Source organism: Curcuma longa, chromosome 14 (assembly GCF_044706935.1).
Source record: "Curcuma longa cultivar G26 ecotype Majalengka, Jawa Barat chromosome 14, ITB_CL_G26_1.1, whole genome shotgun sequence".
Classification (NCBI taxonomy): domain Eukaryota; kingdom Viridiplantae; phylum Streptophyta; class Magnoliopsida; order Zingiberales; family Zingiberaceae; genus Curcuma; species Curcuma longa.
Genome location: NC_133874.1, coordinates 8,183,082 through 8,202,519, shown reverse-complemented (window position 1 = coordinate 8,202,519; position 19,438 = coordinate 8,183,082). Strand labels below are relative to the sequence as shown.

Below are 19,438 nucleotides of genomic sequence, written 5' to 3'. Positions count from 1 at the left end.
TCCTAGAGCTAAGAGGAGTGATTCGGTCCGAGATCAAGGAGGAGAGAGCTACTCGTGAGAATGTTGGTGATGGGTCGATGGTCTCCAACACTAAACACCCAAGATCGTGTGTCCTTTGTAAAACTGAAAGAGAACTAGAATGGGGCTAAGGCGGACTTTCCACGCTTCTCATGTTCTCTAAATGCTCCCCTATGAAGCTTTTTTATGTATTTAAACTCTTAGTATCATAAATAAGATCGGCAATTTTCAATTTAGAACTCAAGAGGTTACTACATTTATTTTCAAAGGTGATAAAATCATCAAGACCGTAATAATAAACAATGCCGAGTTGATATTTTTACTCATACGAACCTCTCGCGATCAATCGAATTCTACCAATTTAAGATTTTTTATCGAAAAATTTGCTAGTGGCTAATCATTGATCTAAACATATTTTCACAACTATTTCATAACACCCAACAATATTACCTTCCTCCCACTGCACTAACCGTAACAGTTAGCGTTGCAAGAACACAACCAATCGCATCCTGCCACGTAGCTTCCTCAACTTAGCCCTAGATCTATCGTACGGCCTCCAACCGAATAAGAAATTGATAAGCCTCCAATTAACGGAGCGGCTTCTCCACCAATGGAGATCCACCACGCGTCCTGGACACCGGCACCGGCCAGTAGCTTCCCCGACAGCTGCCGGTTAAGTCTCCATTCGAGGAGTGCATAGCCATACGGATAAATTAATTGAAAAGTCTAACAAAAAATAATTCTAACAAAAAAATATAAAATTTTAAATGCCATAATAATACCCTCCTACATGGGACCAAACTTTCTCAATTTGTAACAAAATAATAGGTTAAAAAATATTTTTTTATTATATAAACTAGAAGGTAGACTGTCTATTTCCGAAATTAATGAAGAAAAAAACTCTTTTATATCATTTTCTTATATTTTTATTATTACATGTTCTAATAGAACATTATCTCTTTTTTCATATTGTAATAAATAAAGATGTTAAATAAAAGGAATAAGTTGTCTTTGTATATATATCCATCCGTAAGCACTTATGCTGTCTGAAGCATTTACATTGACGTCCTCTGAAACATTGGAAAACGTTTTCATCCGTGGAAACTTACAAGAAACGGCCAGTTTCTTGTCGTTACCTCGGGTGGAGAACCAGACAACGCTCTGCCGCCTCGACCTCTCTGACGAGTTCTTTGGTGGCGTGGGAGACGCGTGCGTCCGCGGCGACCTCGACCGCAGCCGGTGCTGCCCTGTCCTCGCTACCTGGCTCTTCGTCGCGCACGCCCGCTTCGCCCTCGCGCTTCCCCCTGCAGCGGACGAGTGGGAGGACAGACCGATGGTGCCCGACGACGGCCAGAAGTGCACAGAGTCACTGCAGAAAGCGCTAGAGCGGCGTAACATCCGCCTCCTGCAACCCAACTCCAGCTGCGACATCGTGCTCTGCTTCTATGGCATTCGCCTCCATCAGATCGCCTCGCTCCACTGCCTCGCCGCCTTCTTCGACGTTTTCAAAATCTAGAAACTTCAACTATTGTCATTTCCCATTTCCGTTTCCACGTTTCCCGTTTCTTGTCTACTAAGTTTCCAGACAGCATAGGTGGGCACTTATATTCGGTGTTAATTTTTTTTAAGGTTTAAGATTATGATTTAGGATTTAATATTTAGGTTAAAGGGAGTGGAAATTGAAGGTAATAAAATTATATATAATTTTAGTATATTATTTTAGATTTTCACGCAAGCCTTTAATTTAGATTGGACTTATCGTATTATCTACTTCGTCAAATAATTTAAATAGATTAAATTGAAATTTTATCAATCAATTTAAAAATGATCTAAAGTCAATTATGCAGACTATAAATTCGGTGAGTTAATTCGTGGTAGGCTGGAGTTGACTAATCCGTGGTAGAGCTCTAGTTGACTCAGTTGAGAAGAAAAAAATTTAAAATTCAAAATTAAAATAAAAAATTCAATGTCGATTTAATCCACAATCTAAATTTAAAAATTTTAATATATTTTATATTTATTTTATTTTTTGATAGGCTTGTAGGCTTGAACCATCTAACCTGCAATTCATTTTAGGTTGGATTGGATTGAAAATTTTTCAATCTGTCAGGATGGCAAATTATTCCGCTTAACTAAATGATGAATTTTTAACGGACCAATCCGCTCCGACTTGGACCAGCTCGGCCTGCCAAGCTGTGGTCCAACTCCCTCCCCTAAATTCTCTCTATTAGTCCATGTCCACCAGCTCAGCACCACTGCCACCGCCAAAGGCATAGCCAAGTAAGGACGGAGGAGTGTGACTATTCCCTCTATTTTTTTTTTAAAAAAAATTTAATATTATATATAATATATATTTTTAAAAAATTAATATTAATTAATTAAAATTAAAATATATCTAATTCATATTTCTCTCTTTATTTTTTTCAAAATTATTTCAAATCCTCATCGTTATTTTAACCGATCAATTCACCACCGTTCATCATCCAAAAATTAAAATTAATCATATATTTAAAAAAACTCTCAACTTAAGTTATCCATTGTATCATTTTTATTAAGAAATATCATGATTTAAAATGAGTCCATCAGTCCTCTTCTTTAGTCGGAGTTGCATGACATATTTTTTGTCATCATCGTTAGTTCTTGTGATCGAAAATCATGGTTCGTGGAAACTTATATTTCATTTTAATATCTAGCGGTAGTGCGCGGTGAGTGAAAATAAAACATAGCTCATTTTTCTATTGTTAATTCAATTTTTAAGTATTTAGGATCGAAAATTTTAAATTTTATTTAATTATTTGAGTTGTATTCTGGTCTTATATAAGTGTTGAAGAAAAAATATTCAAAGGATGGATGAATCGATATTTTAATTAAAATTAAAAGTTAAAGTTAAAATTTTTAATTTTAAATTTATTTCTAATTCTTTAAATTAGAAATTTAAATTTTTTTGATTGTGAAAATCAATCAATACTAGTATTTAAAATTTTTAAAATTTTCAATTTATATATTTTATTTTTAAGTATTTTTAAATTTTTAAAATTGAATAATTTAATTTTGAAAGCCCGGATACATTATAATTATAATTATAATTATGAAATATAATTTTTAAATATAATTATGTGTAATTATAAATTATGTAAAATTTTAAAATAAAAAAAAAGTAATTTTAATTCGCCCCTGGCGCCTATCATTATTCCGACAGCTCACCTCATCTCCAAGATCCTTTCGTCTTCCCTATTCCACACTGCACTTCTCCTTCCTTTCCGATCAAATCTCTCCTCCAATCGCAACCTCTCCACACAAAAATGGCATTTTCCCTCCCCCACCTCCTCCTCCTCCTCCTCCTCCTCTGCTTCACCGCCGGCGTTCGCGTCAGCCAAGCTACTCCTCCCCTCTCCGCCCCGTCGCCCTCCCCCGACTGCTCCTCCGAGCTCTTCAACCTCATCGACTGCCTCCCCTTCGTCCAAAACGGCAGCACCGTTTCCAAGCCGGCGTCCCAGTGCTGCTCCGGCCTCAGAAAGGTGGTCGAGGAGGCCCCCGCCTGCCTCTGCAGCCTCTCCAGCCAAGGCCAAGCCCAAGCTCAAGCTCAAAGCTTGGGTGTCAACGTCACCAAGGCCCGCACCCTGCCCTCCGCCTGCGGCGTCTCTTCCAACTGCGACTGTATGTTCTTCTCCCATACTCAAAACTCCTCCTTTTCCCCCATTTTTGCCCCTTTCTCCTTCTTCTTCTTCTTCTTCTCCTTGTTCATGTTGTTTTGGGTTTTTCTTTGCAGATTCCGGTGCTCCTGCTGCTGCTGCCGCTGCTCCAGGTATGTTTCTCAGTTACAATGCTAGCTCGAGATCATATTTTACAGCAAATTTCCATTATTTTTTCCTCCTGAGATCGAGCAGAAAAACTTGTTTCTTGGAATTGTGTGAGTGATAGACAGCTAATCACTGAGAAGTAGAGTAATTGGAGTAGCCAGTGTATTTGAAACCAGACTTGTGCAGACTGGTTGTAGTTAAGTGGTTCGATCTTGAGCCACTGGTGCAGACTTGTGCACTGAGTCGAACCCGAACACTTACTCCGGTCGGCTGTTTGTTCGGTCCGGTCGAACCATGCCGATGATTTGGCTAGCCTTTATGCCAAGGAATATGGGGTAGGAGCAATGAATGGCTTGTTGGGTCTTCTCCTTGATGAAGGGGCAAAGGGCATATGCCTTCCCTACAAAATAAGGTGTTTCTATTTTATTTTATTAATGGAAAGATAAATGTAGATATAAAAGATTCAAAGTGTACAATGTTGGCGAAAGATAGTTATTCGTATCAAATTTGAGTAGATATCCAAGGATCGATAGATATGTACTTGTATTAAACATAAGTTCCACATCAAAATTCACACTCTCAAATATGCTTCAGTTTCTTGTTATCCATACATAGTAGATCATGGATGACATGATAAGGTGTCGAGCTTTCACAAAGCTACTGGTCCCGTGGTAGTGTTGCCGGTAGATGGACATCTCATGATCCATGTGCAACCACCATCTAATCTGTCATACGAAGAAAACATGCTCCTGTGTCTCCGCCACCGATCTACAAAAGATACATTTTCTGTCCTCAAGGCACTCTTGCATGTCTCTAATGGGCAACTTCATGTGTGTCATTATCTATAGGGTGAATATATGGCGTATACTCGCGGGATCTAGTTTTGATGTAATCTTGGTTGTTCGCATGAAGGTTCCCCTAGCGGCTACAAGATCCAACTATGATTTAGTCTGCATCATTCACAAGCTATAGACCGAGATTAAATTAGTTGAATCCTTCCAAAGTTAGGTTTTGTGCCGGTATAGAGGGTCTTCATATGATTTTCGCATGAAGACTCCTTGGCATTTCAAGCTATGAATGTAGAGGTATAGTGTGCTAAACTGGCCTACATAATTGTGTAACCAAATGTAGATAAAGCCAATCATCGGACTCCTATGAACGAAGAATTCGGAGTTCGGGCTCCTCTAATCGAAAATGTCTAAGCTAGATCAGTCGGTCCTTAGTCCATCAACCCATTTCATGAACTGAAAACTCGGTATATCAAAATTGTGCTCAAGTTAACAAAGTAGATGTTTACTAGGGCTTGATTTCAGTGTTTGTTCCTTGTATTGATCATTTGGTCCACAGAGAGCAATTTAACCTTCACTAAAAGCTATTGAGAAAACACTTGAAGAGTTCCTTTCTCATCCTGCAGGTCAGTCCCCTTCGTGCGGTGCGCCTTCCTCGGTGTCTGGAGTCGAGTTCCTCAGCGGTTTCGTCGTGGCTCTGTGGTTGTACTACCAGTATCACTGATTTGCATCATGCTCTTCGCGGTGCTATCCCTGTGGCTTTTGTTCCTATGGCTGTTATGCTACTTCTGTGCTTAGTTTGAGTTTATTTAACCGAGTGGATCCTTTTGGTTCTTGTTGGTTTGCAAGTTATTCGCTTTGTCGATAAATCTTTTATCTTCGCCGTTTCATTTTTGCCAGCTTTTGGGTAGGTTGATCGAATTCCAATAGATCGGTCAGACTGTTCAAGTAAGTCAAGTGAAACATTTGCAATGCGTCTAGGGATTTTGTCTTCCTTTGTAAAATCTTAGACTACTACTGAAGTTGAGTATATATGTGCACGCTCGATTTCTAGCATTAGTGAAGGCTGAGAGGTCGATGAAAATATGAACGCAATTGAAGTAGAAGGCTGAGCACGAGGACGGTGAGGTTAATCATAGTGCTACGATCCTAGAGCTATGGGGAGGATAGTGAGGAAGATCTCAACAAGATTAAGTAGTTCTTGTGCTCGATAGGAATGCGTAGATGAGGACTTTGCGGGAGTTGGTAACGCCTAAGACACGTGCAAATGATCGGTAATTTTCAATTTAGAACTCAAGAGGTTACTAAATTAGTTTTCGGAGATGTTAGAATCATCAAGACCATAATAATAACCGTTGTATAAATTTTAAAATTTTTTATCGAAAATTTTACTAGTGGCTAACCATTGATCCAAACATCCGATAACACCCAACAATATTACCTTCCTCCAACTGCACTAACCGCAACAGTTACTCGTTGCAAGAACACAACCAATCACATCCCGCCACGTAGCTCCCTCAACTTAGCCCTAGATCTCATCCTACGGCCTCCGACAGAATAAGAAATTGATAAGCCTCGAATTAACCGAACGGCTTCTCTAGCAATGGGGATCCACCACGTGTCCTGGGCACCGCCACCAGTCAGTAGCTCCCCCGACAGATGCCGGTGTCTTCTAGGTCGAAGGGTACGTGTCGCCCGTGGATTCGTCGACGCGGAAGAACCGCGGCCTATATAATAGCTACCTGCAACCTTCCATTTCATCACCAAGAAAAAGCACCAAGAGCAGCAGAAACCCTCGATCCACACCATCGGTGAGCTGAGAGATCCCTTGGCGGAGTGAAAAAAGGGAGAAAAATTTGTTCTTTGATCTGATTTCTTCTTCAGCGAGTTCGAATCTCTATTCTTTCTTCACTTTTTTCAGATCCGATTTCAGTTTCAAAGGGGTTACTCCCTCTGATTGATTCTGATCTTGCTTTGTTCTTGATTTTCGATCGAAGGAGGTCGCCCTTTTTAGCGAGACCTTGTTCTTGATCTCTTTCTTTCTACGATCTGCATCCTTTTTTAGGTTTTCTTTTCCAGATTTGATTGTTAGAAGGCATGGCGACCGCCATGGATTTGTACAGTGGTGTGCCAGTGTTCTCTTCGTCAGATCCTTTGAGGGAAGCGCTTGAGCCTTTTATTAAAGCTGCTTCCTCTACCTCTCTCGATCCGATCTGCTTCTTTTCTTCTTCTTCTTCTTCTTCCTCGGATTTCGACTACTCCAATCTGCCTGTAAACCCTAGCTTTGATCTGTGCCTGCCACTGGGATCTGGTGCCGAGATGTTTGCCCAGCAGTGGTTGAATCAGAGCGGCAGATCGAGCTCGATCGGGCTCAACTATCTCTCCCCTGCGCAAATCCATCAGATCCAAGCTCAGTTCCAGCAGCAGCAGCTCCGATCGGGGTCCGCCGAGCTCCGGACCCAGAGGAACACGAACCCCCTCGCCCCTAAGCCGCAGCCCATGAAGCGCGCCGGGTCGCCGCCGAAGCCCACGAAGCTCTTCCGCGGCGTCCGCCAGCGGCACTGGGGCAAGTGGGTGGCGGAGATCCGCCTCCCGCGCAACCGCACCCGCCTCTGGCTCGGGACCTTCGACACCGCCGAAGAGGCCGCCCTGGCTTACGACAAGGCCGCCTTCAAGCTCCGCGGTGACGGTGCGCGCCTCAACTTCCCCGAGCTCCGCCGCGACGGCGCACACTGGGGCCCGCCGCTGCACCCCTCTGTGGACAGCAAGCTCCAGTCCATCAGCGACACCGTCGGTTGCTCTCCAAAGCAGCGCACGTCCCCGCCGGTCGCGGCCGCCAGCGATCGGAGCTTGGAGGAGGACAAATCCGACAGCTCCGAGGAAGAGTCCCCTCCTCCTCCTCCCCCTCCTCTTCCTCCTCGGCCGAATCAGCCATACAGCAGCTGGACTTCACCGAGGCGCCATGGGACGAATCCGAGAGCTTCGTCCTGCGGAAGTACCCCTCATGGGAGATCGACTGGGACTCCATCCTCTCCTCCGACTAGCAGTTCCTGCAAATGGTGTTTTAGACATTTGCACGGCCATTGCAGCTAGTCTTCAAGCTCCATCCATTGCCACAGTTCTGATGCTGTAGATAGTAGTAGAACCTCTTGGTTTGCTGCATTTTTTCAGGCAATACCATCAAGTTCTGGTTTTTTCTGTGTGTAGTCCTCATCATCTGTAGATTTCTAGCTGAAAAATCTCTGTATTTTGATCCATATCTATGTGCATATTATTGAAAAGCTTTAGTTTGTCACAAAATTGGAGTCTCCTTGCTGAAGATTTCTGATGATATGTTCTGAAATGGCTCCAAAGCTTCTGATACTTGTTCTATTTGAGTTGGGAAGTTCACAGTTGGAACAAGAAGATGAAGAAAGGAGGCTTTTTGGAAAGAAGCCTTGAAGTAGTAGCTTTAATTCAACTCCTCAATCAAATGTTGTGTTTGTTTATGAGTGAGGGAGATCGAATGAAGAAGAAGTAAATTCTTGGTGTTCTATGTTGTTGCCCCTCGTTCGTCCTTCGCGATCGCCCTAAGTGTGAATTGTCGCCAAGTTCTTGTGCGAAAGGGAGTCAATAGCTTGAGGATGAACTTCTTAGATGCAAGACTAAAGGATGAACTTTCAAGACTAGTTCCTACTTCATTGGTTGGAAGTTTTGTTTAGTCGATAATTCACTCGATATACCTTCTTGTAAACGCGTAGTCCTTATCGTAACCTAAGCTCTCCTTTGTTTTTTCGCGGTCGGCGGAAGTGCACTAGGATCCAACTTTGATGAGCCACGCTTGTGAGTTCAAAAAGGATTGCTAGCACTTTTAAAGGAAGCATGGGCCAAGTCTTGATTACAATAATTCCAAGTAGGAAGCTTCATGGATTCTTCCTCCATGCTCATCCTTTGTTTGAACAAGTCATATTGTTATTATATGACAGGTGAGGAGGTGTCTATTAGGTTTGCAATTTTATAAACACAACAAATCGAATCGATCGGTTGAACCAACTAGGCGGAAAATTGAAAGTCAGTTTAGTTCGATTGATTGGTAGATTGAAGGATGGATAGTGATGCACATGTTCTATCTATTAGCCTTTGAGAAAAGTTGAAAGGTTGTTAAGATTGTGTAATTTGAAATAAATGAATATAGAGGGAGACCGGTGAGCAAGTCGGTAGCTATTTTGAAGTCACAAGGGTAGACGCGAAAGAGACTAAAGTGCATCTAATCTCATTTAAAGTGTGTGGTAAAGTACTCAGGGGAACAAATAAGAAATAGGGATGAATATTTTAAAAGTCAGCTTCTAAGTGTGCATAAATTGTGCTCTATATTTACTCGATAGATGAATTTTGAAACCTAAACATTTGAATTATAAAAAAACAATAGTAGAGCTCGCATTTTGTAAGCGATTTTTGTCTCTTCCTCCTATGATTTGTGTCTATCGGTCCGATGATAAGTTTTTCGATTGAAGTTTTGACGTTGGTGGATAAATTTTCTCTTGTCTAACATCGAATGCTAAGATATGTATGTTCTATAATTCCTTCGATTGGAGATCTAAAATCAAAGATGAAACTTATCCTTTCAAACATAGTTTGACTTTTTATACTCATGAAATATAATGTTTTGGATAAGATAGCTGGCAATAGCTTTCGAAAGTATTAATTACTCTCACAGCAATGCACTAGTCAACAAGAGATCAAGTTGGCATTAAGTCAACGAGCAATATAATTGAGGTTAAATGGAGCTCAGTGCAATCAAAGTCAACGCATAAGGAAGTTGATAATTTATTTAACCCTAAGCACTTTGACATCATAGTCATCATTGTTATCATATATGTTTCTTGGTAGGTACATAATGGCATCATGGAAGGCACTAATTAACAAGCTTTATGAGAGATCTCTTAGACAAGCATTTCATCTACTTTAAATAAATTAGATTTGGAAGAAGAAAAAAAAATCACCACTGTAAGAAGGTCTTAATTCATGTAACAAGAATGTTTAAAACTCACTCCCTCGACACTTCCGGCATGGTGCAGCAGCAAGACATCCAATAAACATGGGCATGTTTACTTTGCCGTAGTGGCCGTGATGGGAACACTTAAACATGGGCACGAGGAGGAGGAGGACCTTGCACAGCCTCTTGTAGATTTTTCACAGCTTTATCATAGTTCACAAAACCAATGAACCAGAATTCGTGATTGTCGATCAAAACAACTTGGACATACTTCTCCCCTGGCTTTTCTCTGCTCGCACAAGGACTAGCTGATCTCAATTGATGTAGAGGAATCACTACCTGCATCAATCATAAGTCATCAATCATCTAATAATTTTACACAGCCATCTTAACATTGTTCTTCTAAAGCATATATGGAATATGGTACCCTACAGTTTAACCATGTTTTATTTATTTTTGGTAGTATAAACTATTAGAAAATAAGAGTGAATGAGATATCTTTCAGTGTCATGCTGGAGAATCAAATTTCTGATGAACTCTACGTTTAGGTTGTTTCTTAACTACTGCACACATGTTAAACGAGTTGAGAGCAAAAAATAAAATAAAGACAGATTCTTCTAGGATCTTTATTGCTACATCTATACACTAACAACTTAATTATATGGTCACTAGTTTTATGGCTAATGTCAGAGGTTCACTGAAACAAACGTCATCCTTGACTTGGCTTAAACTCTATACTCAACTTGATCTACCTTGATGCAGTTATTTGACACCATTGAGCAAATTCCTTTAAACATATGGTTCAAACAAATATTCAAAACTTTGAAGGTCGATTGCACCAACAATTATTACTTGTGTGTGTTGTTATATTTGTATGCATGAGATGTTCCATGTTATATCTATTAAACATTTATCAAAATGGTAATGATTGGCTCAATCTCTTAGTTTGCTTGACTTAGGACACTATACATTAATTGAAGGCTTGATACAAGGGAAAGCTTTTTGGTCCTATGGTGTGACAGTTTGTAGATATCTAAGTTGAGATGAAATGGCCCTAGATTCCAAGAAAAGGAGAAAAGGAGAAGATTATTTGATGGGTTTTGATGGTTGACAAAAATGTTTAAGTAAAGAATTTGTATTCGATATGTTAGTCAAGTGTGCAAATTGATGGATTATTTGAATCAAGTTTTTCTAGTTTACTCATGCATATCTCATATTCTATAGGATGAAACTTCATTTTTTTGAGACAAACAACCATAAGAATATCAAAAAGAGTAAGATCAGAATTAGTCTGGTGAATTCGAACCCAAATTAAAGAGAATATTTAGCGATTCATGTGTGCATGAACCATATCTGCATTATTCGTAATGAACTATACAGCTGCTGTTAAACACGATTAAATGGAAAATTTCAAGCTAAATCATATGGATTTAGACTATAACAAAGTTAGATATAATACAATAACAACAATAATAACCATATCTTATCTCACTGTATCATCATTTATATTTAAATAAATTTTATTCTATTTTATTATTATTAACTAAGTTTTTTTATCTCTCTTTTCCTTATAGAATATGTGCATTTGTCATACTTTTGCATCATCTAACCAAATATTTATTGGTCATATAAATAATAAAGCGGGAGGAAAATAAAGGCTCCACGTGGCATAAGACTTGGTGGTCAACATAAACTTAGAATAGCATAAAAGTCAAGGCGAACCAATTAGGGTCAACATCAACTTGAGCACGGTCAAAGACAGTTTGACTAGTAAGGTCAAGTCAAATTTCATCTCGACTAAAGGATCAAAGTCAGAACGATATCAGTTACAAGAGAGACGTCGGTTACACGAGTGACAGAAGACACGTCTATCACGTCATCAACAATAATGGCGTCATAAAAGGGGCGTGTTAGTTATAGAAGCAGGTAATAATGGCACCGTCGGTAATAATAAGATGCGACAACTACAGAAAAGAAAGGCACAACTGTTGCAACAAAATGCTCATTAAGATTCCTATGCGCCTTCTCCTTCCCTATCCTATATTTGGCAAGAGAAGAAGGTTGAACATTATATTCTACTATCACTCTTTTACTTTCTATTTCATATTCTGCTTTCTTCTATTTCATATTCTTTATCACCCCTTCTCATCTCTTGTTAATCCCTCTTAGAGAAGCCAACATCGTTCATGAGATTCCTTGTCCATAAGGCTCTCAAGTTTGTTTGGAACACAGGAGAAGAAAAAAACACTATAAAACAAACAGGCATAAATGGACTAATGTGGTGCTTAATTCCTCAAGATGACTGTAATTTCAAAGTTAACAAGGGAAATTTTTAACGAATATCAGTGCAGAACATGGACAATAGACAGAGCAAAAAAGGAAAATAGAAGAGTGAGTTGTGAAGTACCTTGTAATATGACCACTGAGTCTGATCTCCAACTTTGTAAGAAAGAGGATTATCACTGCAGAATGCAAGCTTAGCAGTAGAGAGGTACAAAACCCCCATTACGGGGCCAGATGATGTCGATAAATAGCATGCATATGACTTCTTGAGTTTCTCCCCTGGAAGTGTCTCAAAAGTCTGATGAAATATCTTTTCATAGCCTCCTTCACTGATGACTTTAGTTGTCTGAGCAAGCCTGCCCATGGCTGCATCAGCAATGCTCGGGCCAGTTTTCACTGATCAAGAAGGATTATTAGATCCAACAAAGGCAAGCAAAAGCAGGCGTAGTAATTGTCAGAGAAAGGATGACGATCGCTGGACATCTTAAACTTATCGATGAAGAATCCCTTGCCAAAAGACTAGATTTTTAACCTTCTCAAAAGATCAACTTTCAGATCTCAGGAAAAAGACAAGTCTATCTATTACTTACAATGCTGCCAAAAGTTCCCGGCCAAATCCTCTGTCTTCTTCGCTGTTTCATTGACCCTCTTCCCGAATTTATCGAGCACATCGCGCATCGTATCCCTCTTACCTATTATTCGCCAATTTGATAAATCCGATGAAACGATCGAAAGAGAAAGGATACGCAAAAAACATTGACGGGAAAGAGAAGCAGCGATCCGTTTGATTTCGAAATGGAAATCGGAAAAATCGAACATACTCTTGGAGGCTGGGGCGGGGGATGGGACGATATAAGGGTTGGACTCGGGCGGCATGGTGGTGGCTGTGACGGAGGCCGGCGCAACGTCCTCCGGGGTGAGCTTCGGATAGGGAGCGTAGCCGGCGGAGTGCGCTGCCTCACTCTGCTTCTTGTCGCCGTGGCCGACGGTGGGATTCATCGTCGACGACGAGAGTTGAATAGCTTCGCTTCGCGAGATCTGATCGGGATCGCCGGAGTAGATCCACGACGAATTGTGAGGAATGAAACATTTATATTATAAAAAAATATTTTTAATATCTATTTTAATATCCTAAATTAGCTACTTATTAATAGAGATAAAATATTTTCATAATAAAAAATTTAAAACATATTAAATGTAATTAAAGAAATTTGATAGTGATTATCAGATGCGTATTTAATATGTAAAAAATAAAGATATTAAATTTACTATTAAATTATAATTTTACTAAAAAGAAGATATTCAAATAATAGCAATTTCAATAATATTTTTAAACATATAAATTTTATTATAAATTCATAAATTAGTTAAATCATTTATAAATAAAATAATATTAAGGTGAGTAATACATCAATTAAATTAAATTAATTTGTCGAATCAAAGTTTAATTCTTTTAATTTAAAATTTTATTTTTTTTAATGTTGATTTTTAAATGTTGGATTAGATTTCGATTTTAAATTTTATAAATCAGTTAAACTAATTAAATTAAAAACATCAATCGATTGATTATAACTTATATAATTGAATGCTACTTTCTAAACAATCAGTCTGATTCAACTTCAATATCAATACATTAATTGATGATATCACCATTGATCAATAAAATAATTAATTAATTCGATAATTAATTGAATTAATTAATTTTATATTAGTTCAATTTGTTATAGATTTGATTTGTAAAATTTTAATCAATTTCGATTTAGTCATTCAATTTTTAATGGATTGTTCATTCCTAATTAATATAAGTCGGCTAAAGCAACTCAAATAATTACATAATAAATAATAAATTTATGACCAATCTAAAAAGAAATAAAATCAAACAATAAATTTAATTCAATATTTAAATTTTAATTGAATAGTTAAAAAATCAATTTTATTTAAGTTTGAAATTTATATATATATAGAAGAGATTAGATTGCGACCATGCTAGGAAAAGTCATGACTAACGGCCATAATTTTGTGGTCGTTTGATGCATAGCTTGTAAAATCACAATCCTACTATCCAGAAGTAGAAATCGATTTTGAATCGTGTAGAATTAAATTTTGTAATAGAATCGGAAGCAGGATTGATATAATTATCAAAATAAAATTGGAGCAAAATCAATAAAAAATTAAAAGGTCATAATTTTTATTTAATTGAATTACCTACATATAATATATCAAATCAAAATTTATTTAAAGATCTATAATTACGTACAAAATTTACCCTTAACCGGTTAATTTCAAATTCAAAAAATATCATTTAAAATCTTTTTAAGGCCCAAAATATTTTAATATTTTTATTTTTTATTTATCAGTTAGGGTTATGATTTTCAGATTATTTAAATAGCTATTTAATTATTTTTAAATTAATTTTTTATAAATAATATTATATCATTTTTCCCAAAATGATACATTTTTTAATGTCTATTATCTAATATTCTGCAGAATCAATGAGTAGATTTGTTGGCCTTTAAAAATTTAACATTGAATCTGTCATTCCAACGGTTAAACATGATCAACTTTACGATCATCTATGAGAAGATAAATTAAAAAACTACAATTGATCAAGACGGATTAATATTATCTCAACTTCACGGAAATTCAAACTCTTGTCCTCTTCTGCAACTCTCTTCCGTCATAATCAACTCAACTATATCTCAAATATCCTACATAAAATCATGATTCTACAAATTATGATATGACCCAATAAATCACAACTTAGATTTGATCATGATTTCACAATTGGAAGGCCACAATAAGTAGCTACAATTTTGCCACCTAGCTGCGACTAACAACAATAGTTGATCGTCGTGATCACCAATCATACCCTAACCATATTTGTATAGATTGCAATTTCATAAATATGGCAATCGACATATGCAATTCGCAACTGTGATCAATCATAACGCTGCCTTTCCTTTAGGTGTCTGGTGTCCAAAATTCGCTGACTAATTCTAGAGGTAAATTGTCCTTCCCTGATATCCATCGAGCACATTCAAAAATACAATAGTAATACGTCGACAATCAACCCCCACAATCACATCATACTTGTAAAGTCGTCCAATGTTAAACTGAGTACTCTGTCTGTGAAGATAAACTCCCAATCTTTTCCACACGTAGATGCTTCAACGAGGCCGCCAAACATAAATTTTCCACCAATTCAATATCAACGAGTGCTCCAGCAGAAGATCAAACTGTGACCTTAGTTGACATCAAACCCCTTTATACCTTCCGCTCAACCAGCAAGAAGTTTTCAAAAAAAAAACTTATATTTTATATATATAAGGTAATTTAAAAAATAAATAAGATGTTTTAATAAATATAAAAGTTAGGTGTGATTTTATCATCCTTATCTAGTCATCAACCAATCAACCAAAGTTGGAACCATCATAACCAAGTGCCTTTTTCTTTTTCTAAGTTGGAAAAGTTAGCATCGCAACCATCATCATAGTACCATCCTTGTGAAGTCGATCCAAATTCCATCGAGACAAAATTGTACTCATTTGGCCATTGAATCAGAAAGCCAACTAGACAAAAGACTTTGAAGGACAAACACTGGTGCTACTTTGCCAGGTCAGGTCAGGTCAGGTCTTTGAAAAACATGGATTTAGGACACTGGTCTGGTAGCTGCATGGGTCCAGTCCTGCCTCCCATTTAAGACAGAGGTTTGGAGATTTCTTCAGACTCAATCAAGTGTGACAAAAGAGACAGGCATGAATCATGAAACAACTGTGGCTGATAATGAAATGCTGGAACTGGAATCAATAAAGATGGTTTAGCATGTTCAATGTACCTATGGAATAAATAATATCTATAGTAGAAGCAATTAAAACACAATTTAAGATTTTTAGAAGAGGTTGGCATTGGTCTATTGCCTTTACCTTGGCCTCCACTAAGGCTCTCCTCATGCCACCTTTGAGAATTCCCATGCACGTCATTCTTCCTATACTTTGAGGACGGACTGATTCAGTGATTCCAAGAAAGGAAGCATAGAAAAAGATCAAAAGAGGATCGACAGGAGTGTTGCTAGGGAGCATCTTTTAAGCTTTCTTTAATCCTCTCTTTTTCTTTAATTTTTATTCTTCTTCTCTCCCTCCCTTCCACCCAATCCTCCATCAGATCTCCAGCACCAAATGCCTGTCAGTCCCTCTCAGGGGACCTACCACAGAGGCCTCCCTCCCTCCTTCCCTCAAGCCATGGAAAGCGCAAATCTTGTTTCCATAGTACTGAAAGGGACCACATCCACTAAAACTGGTTGAGATTTCGACACAGCTCCAACCTCAATACAAAGCATTTATTCTCAGGCAGCACTGTCCCAAGTTCCCAACCTGATCAAAGCAAGCAAATTACCAGCTTCCTTCCTCCACAGGCCAAAGACAAGTCAACTGATGGATGGCGGTGAAGAAGGGCAGACAGAGACAAAAGGGATTTGATAATAGCCTGAACCCACCCCCGAGAAAAAGGGGCAGAAGAAATCTTCTGCGCAGGACAACTCGGATCATCTCGGCCTTGTCTGTCCTCATCATCCTCCACCTGCTCATCTATTTCTACTTTATTCGGGTGCAGTAGTAGTACACTGGTACTGCAGCAGCAATACTACTAGGTCACTGGGGAGATATAAGATAAAGATAAAGGTCCCTTCTTTGTCCTCGTCGACCAAGCCAAACCCTAAAGCAACAGAACTTTCAAGGCAGTGTAACAACAAATTTGTTTTTGTTTTGATGCATAAGTTAGATGAACCATGAGTGCAATGCGATTCCACCTTTCACCATTTCAACCGAAGATAATAAAATATGCATTGTGCATGAGTAGTTTGCGAGCAGGATAAGGATTGGAATGGCTTGTGAACGAACAAATCTTGAAAGAAACATGAAATTAAATACTGACCTAGCGTGCGAATCTCCCTTGGTTGGAGCAATTATGGTGCTGCAGGTCCGTCATCTCTGCTTCACCGCCACGCCCCCCACCACCGATTTGCCTTTCTTCTCCATGGCAATAATGGCGGTTGCAAGCTGCAAGTTTTCCCGCCCGCTGAGCCCCTGATTGAGTTTTCAACTCATTCGATTAGGTAAATCAAACAGAAAGAAGAAAAAAATATCAATTTTGGGGCTTTTTCGATAGGGAGGTTGATATTACATCAAAATGTTGAAAGAACATTACAGAATTCACAATATGGGTGGGTCGACAAAAAGGGAGATGGCAGAGGAAAGAGGAAGCAAAAGAACAGATGCGGGAAGGAACTGCCAGAACACCAAAATAAAGAAACCAGCAATGGCAGCAACCGCAGCAGCGCGCAAGCGGATCATCGGCAAACAAAGGCTTCGAGGAAATTGTTCACGGTGGTGCCGCAGACCGGACAGTCGACGGCGCTGGATGCGCAGTCTTTGCAGAGGCACAGGTGGCGACACGGCAGCGAGATTATACAGACGTCCCTCACGCCGCACGTCTTGCACAATTTCGCACTCCCGGCGTCGGCTGCAGGCGCCGCGGCGGTGCAGTCGTCTTCGTAGCAGCAGGAATGCGCGTCGTCCGCCGGGAACATGACGTTACAATTGTTAAGGTCGCCGTGGTGCAGAGTTTGTTCCAGGCTCGATTGGAGGTTCCTCACGATGACTTCGTTGTTCTTGGCCATGTTGAACCAGAACTGGTTTTCCTCGGTTATCTGTCGCACCTTCTCCTCTAACTCTTCATTCCGGTGCTTAACGCTCAGCAACTCGGCTTCCTTCTCCATCAACCGCTTTGCCGCCTGCTGCCGTAACACCGACTGAACAGTTCTCGAATGTCTATCGAGCATCTCCACCAATTCGTTCTGCATCCTCTCGTTCTGCAATAGTCCCAAGTTAATCATTAACATTCAGAAACCGCAATCATCGAACACAAAAAAACACTAGCAGATCAAAGTACCTGAAAGCAAAGGAATGCCTTAATTTCCTGATTCTGTTGAAACAGAACAGCAACGAGATCGCGAGCAGAAGACGAGACAGGCGGCAAAGGTAAAGCATGGCGCCCACTCGTTGACGTTGTGCCGAACTTCGGCAATCGACTATGGGGAAGAATCCCGGGAACTGCAGTAGCCGCACCAGGAAAAGGAAAAACCGGCGAAGTTGCCACGTGATCTCTGCCCGACAAAACGAGAGATTTCGCCGGCTCCAAATTTCCACCAACCGAGACATTGCAGCCGAGATCGCTCCGCCATTCGCCCAACATCGTTTGGTCGATCCAGATTTCTCTCAGCGATTGCTGCTGCTTTCCTGCATCGTCTAAAACCTAGACACCATCACTGATTGCACAACCCCAACAATTCGACCACAGCAAGCGCTCACTCACCGATGCCAAGAATCCCCCCGCGTCGCAGAAGATTTCCAGGGTCTTGTTGCGACATCTGGAGCTCATCCACCCCCCTAAACGAACCAAAAAAGGATTCATCAGAAATCAGATCCACACAGCGCCACAAACCCCAGATCGAGGCCCAACAGAACTCCAAAGAAAGCGCTCCACGAGGAACAGATCCATTCAAAGCCAAAACCAATGAAGAAACACCGATCACTCACCGATTCCCAAAATCGGAGGAGAAGCCCACGGCGTGCACCGCCATCGCCTCCCGATCCGAAACCCTCCGCTCTTCGTCCCAAGCAACAGAGCGCACTAGCTGGCGTGACGCTTCAGCCGCTCCCCCTCTCTCCGCCCTCCTATTTATAGACCGCGAAACGAACCGAGAAAGGAGGCTGCCACGTAGGACTGATAAGACAAAAAAAGAAGTCTCTCGTCGTGGGTTGATTTTTTTTCTTTTTTCTTTTTTTCTTTTTTTTTCCTTTATTAGGCCGGTTTAATTGGGTCAAGTAAAGCAAATCCGTAAACCGCAATTTGCATGGTTTTGCCATTTCCGTGGCGGTCTACTTTTTATAGAGTTAACCGCGGGAACCAACGGTCAACATCGGCGAATTATGCAGACCAGCCCCTATAAGTCTATCCATGCAGGAACTTACACTCTAGCACTCGTATTTCAAAATATCCAGTTTTCAAGTGGATAATGAATTATCGACAAAAAAAAAGTATTCTTTATTTAAAAAAAATAAAAGAGCCTCTCTATTTTATATTTTTTTATCAAAAATATCCTTATTCATAGCAACGAAAAAATTTTTATCAATTTAATTCATATTCTTTAAATTTGATCACATCACTTTAAAAACAATAAAAATTTAGTAACGGTTCCGATCAATACATTGTGGATGATTCAAATGTTGGTTCAAGGCTTCCCTGACATACACGCTCCTATGATATTATGAAAAAAAAGAAGAGGCATACAAGATAATCAAAAGAGTTAAATGGCACTGGAAATGGGGTTTCCGGGAGCCTCCAACGTTCAAGTTAGGATTCAATATGCGAAAGGAGTTTCAAGACTTGAGGAAATTAGGGTAGATATATGTGTATACCTGTGCTCATGGCCATGAGCTACCTTTTTATAGCAGCTGTTTTCCATTCCGAAGAATTAGCAACCGTTTGAGAAATATTCTAATATACCTATTCTGCCT

General features: G+C 39.6%; 4 protein-coding genes across 5 annotated transcripts; 2 read left to right on the top strand and 2 right to left on the bottom strand.

Moving 5' to 3' along the window:
- The first annotated feature begins 3,230 nt into the window (after positions 1 to 3,230).
- Positions 3,231 to 5,484, top strand: LOC141845632 (non-specific lipid transfer protein GPI-anchored 11-like). Its single transcript, XM_074733694.1, has 3 exons — positions 3,231 to 3,675; positions 3,788 to 3,823; positions 5,233 to 5,484. Exons 1-3 carry the CDS (start codon positions 3,321 to 3,323, stop codon positions 5,328 to 5,330), a joined length of 489 nt encoding a protein of 162 aa, XP_074589795.1. The 5' UTR covers positions 3,231 to 3,320; the 3' UTR covers positions 5,331 to 5,484.
- Positions 5,485 to 6,381: 897 nt separating this feature from the next.
- Positions 6,382 to 7,925, top strand: LOC141845548 (ethylene-responsive transcription factor ERF060-like). Its single transcript, XM_074733606.1, is given in 2 exon segments — positions 6,382 to 7,493; positions 7,496 to 7,925. Coding segments are annotated over 2 exon segments (945 nt in total). The 5' UTR covers positions 6,382 to 6,703; the 3' UTR covers positions 7,651 to 7,925.
- Positions 7,926 to 9,430: 1,505 nt separating this feature from the next.
- LOC141845108 (GEM-like protein 1) lies at positions 9,431 to 12,901 on the bottom strand. Its single transcript, XM_074733154.1, has 4 exons — positions 12,686 to 12,901; positions 12,455 to 12,556; positions 11,989 to 12,260; positions 9,431 to 9,920 (listed from the first exon to the last, which is right to left on the bottom strand). The coding sequence occupies exons 1-4, from the start codon at positions 12,861 to 12,863 to the stop codon at positions 9,726 to 9,728; spliced, it is 747 nt and encodes a 248-aa protein (XP_074589255.1). The 5' UTR covers positions 12,864 to 12,901; the 3' UTR covers positions 9,431 to 9,725.
- Positions 12,902 to 16,992: 4,091 nt separating this feature from the next.
- Positions 16,993 to 18,546, bottom strand: LOC141845552 (BOI-related E3 ubiquitin-protein ligase 1-like). 2 transcript variants are annotated; one of them, XM_074733611.1, is made up of 4 exons: positions 18,458 to 18,546; positions 18,234 to 18,307; positions 17,811 to 18,166; positions 16,993 to 17,730 (listed from the first exon to the last, which is right to left on the bottom strand). In XM_074733611.1, exons 1-4 carry the CDS (start codon positions 18,499 to 18,501, stop codon positions 17,209 to 17,211), a joined length of 996 nt encoding a protein of 331 aa, XP_074589712.1. In that variant the 5' UTR covers positions 18,502 to 18,546; the 3' UTR covers positions 16,993 to 17,208. The 2 variants fall into 2 exon arrangements, with proteins under 2 accessions (XP_074589712.1, XP_074589713.1); XM_074733612.1 differs by having other exon boundaries at positions 17,811 to 18,157.
- Between the last annotated feature and the right edge of the window lie 892 nt (positions 18,547 to 19,438).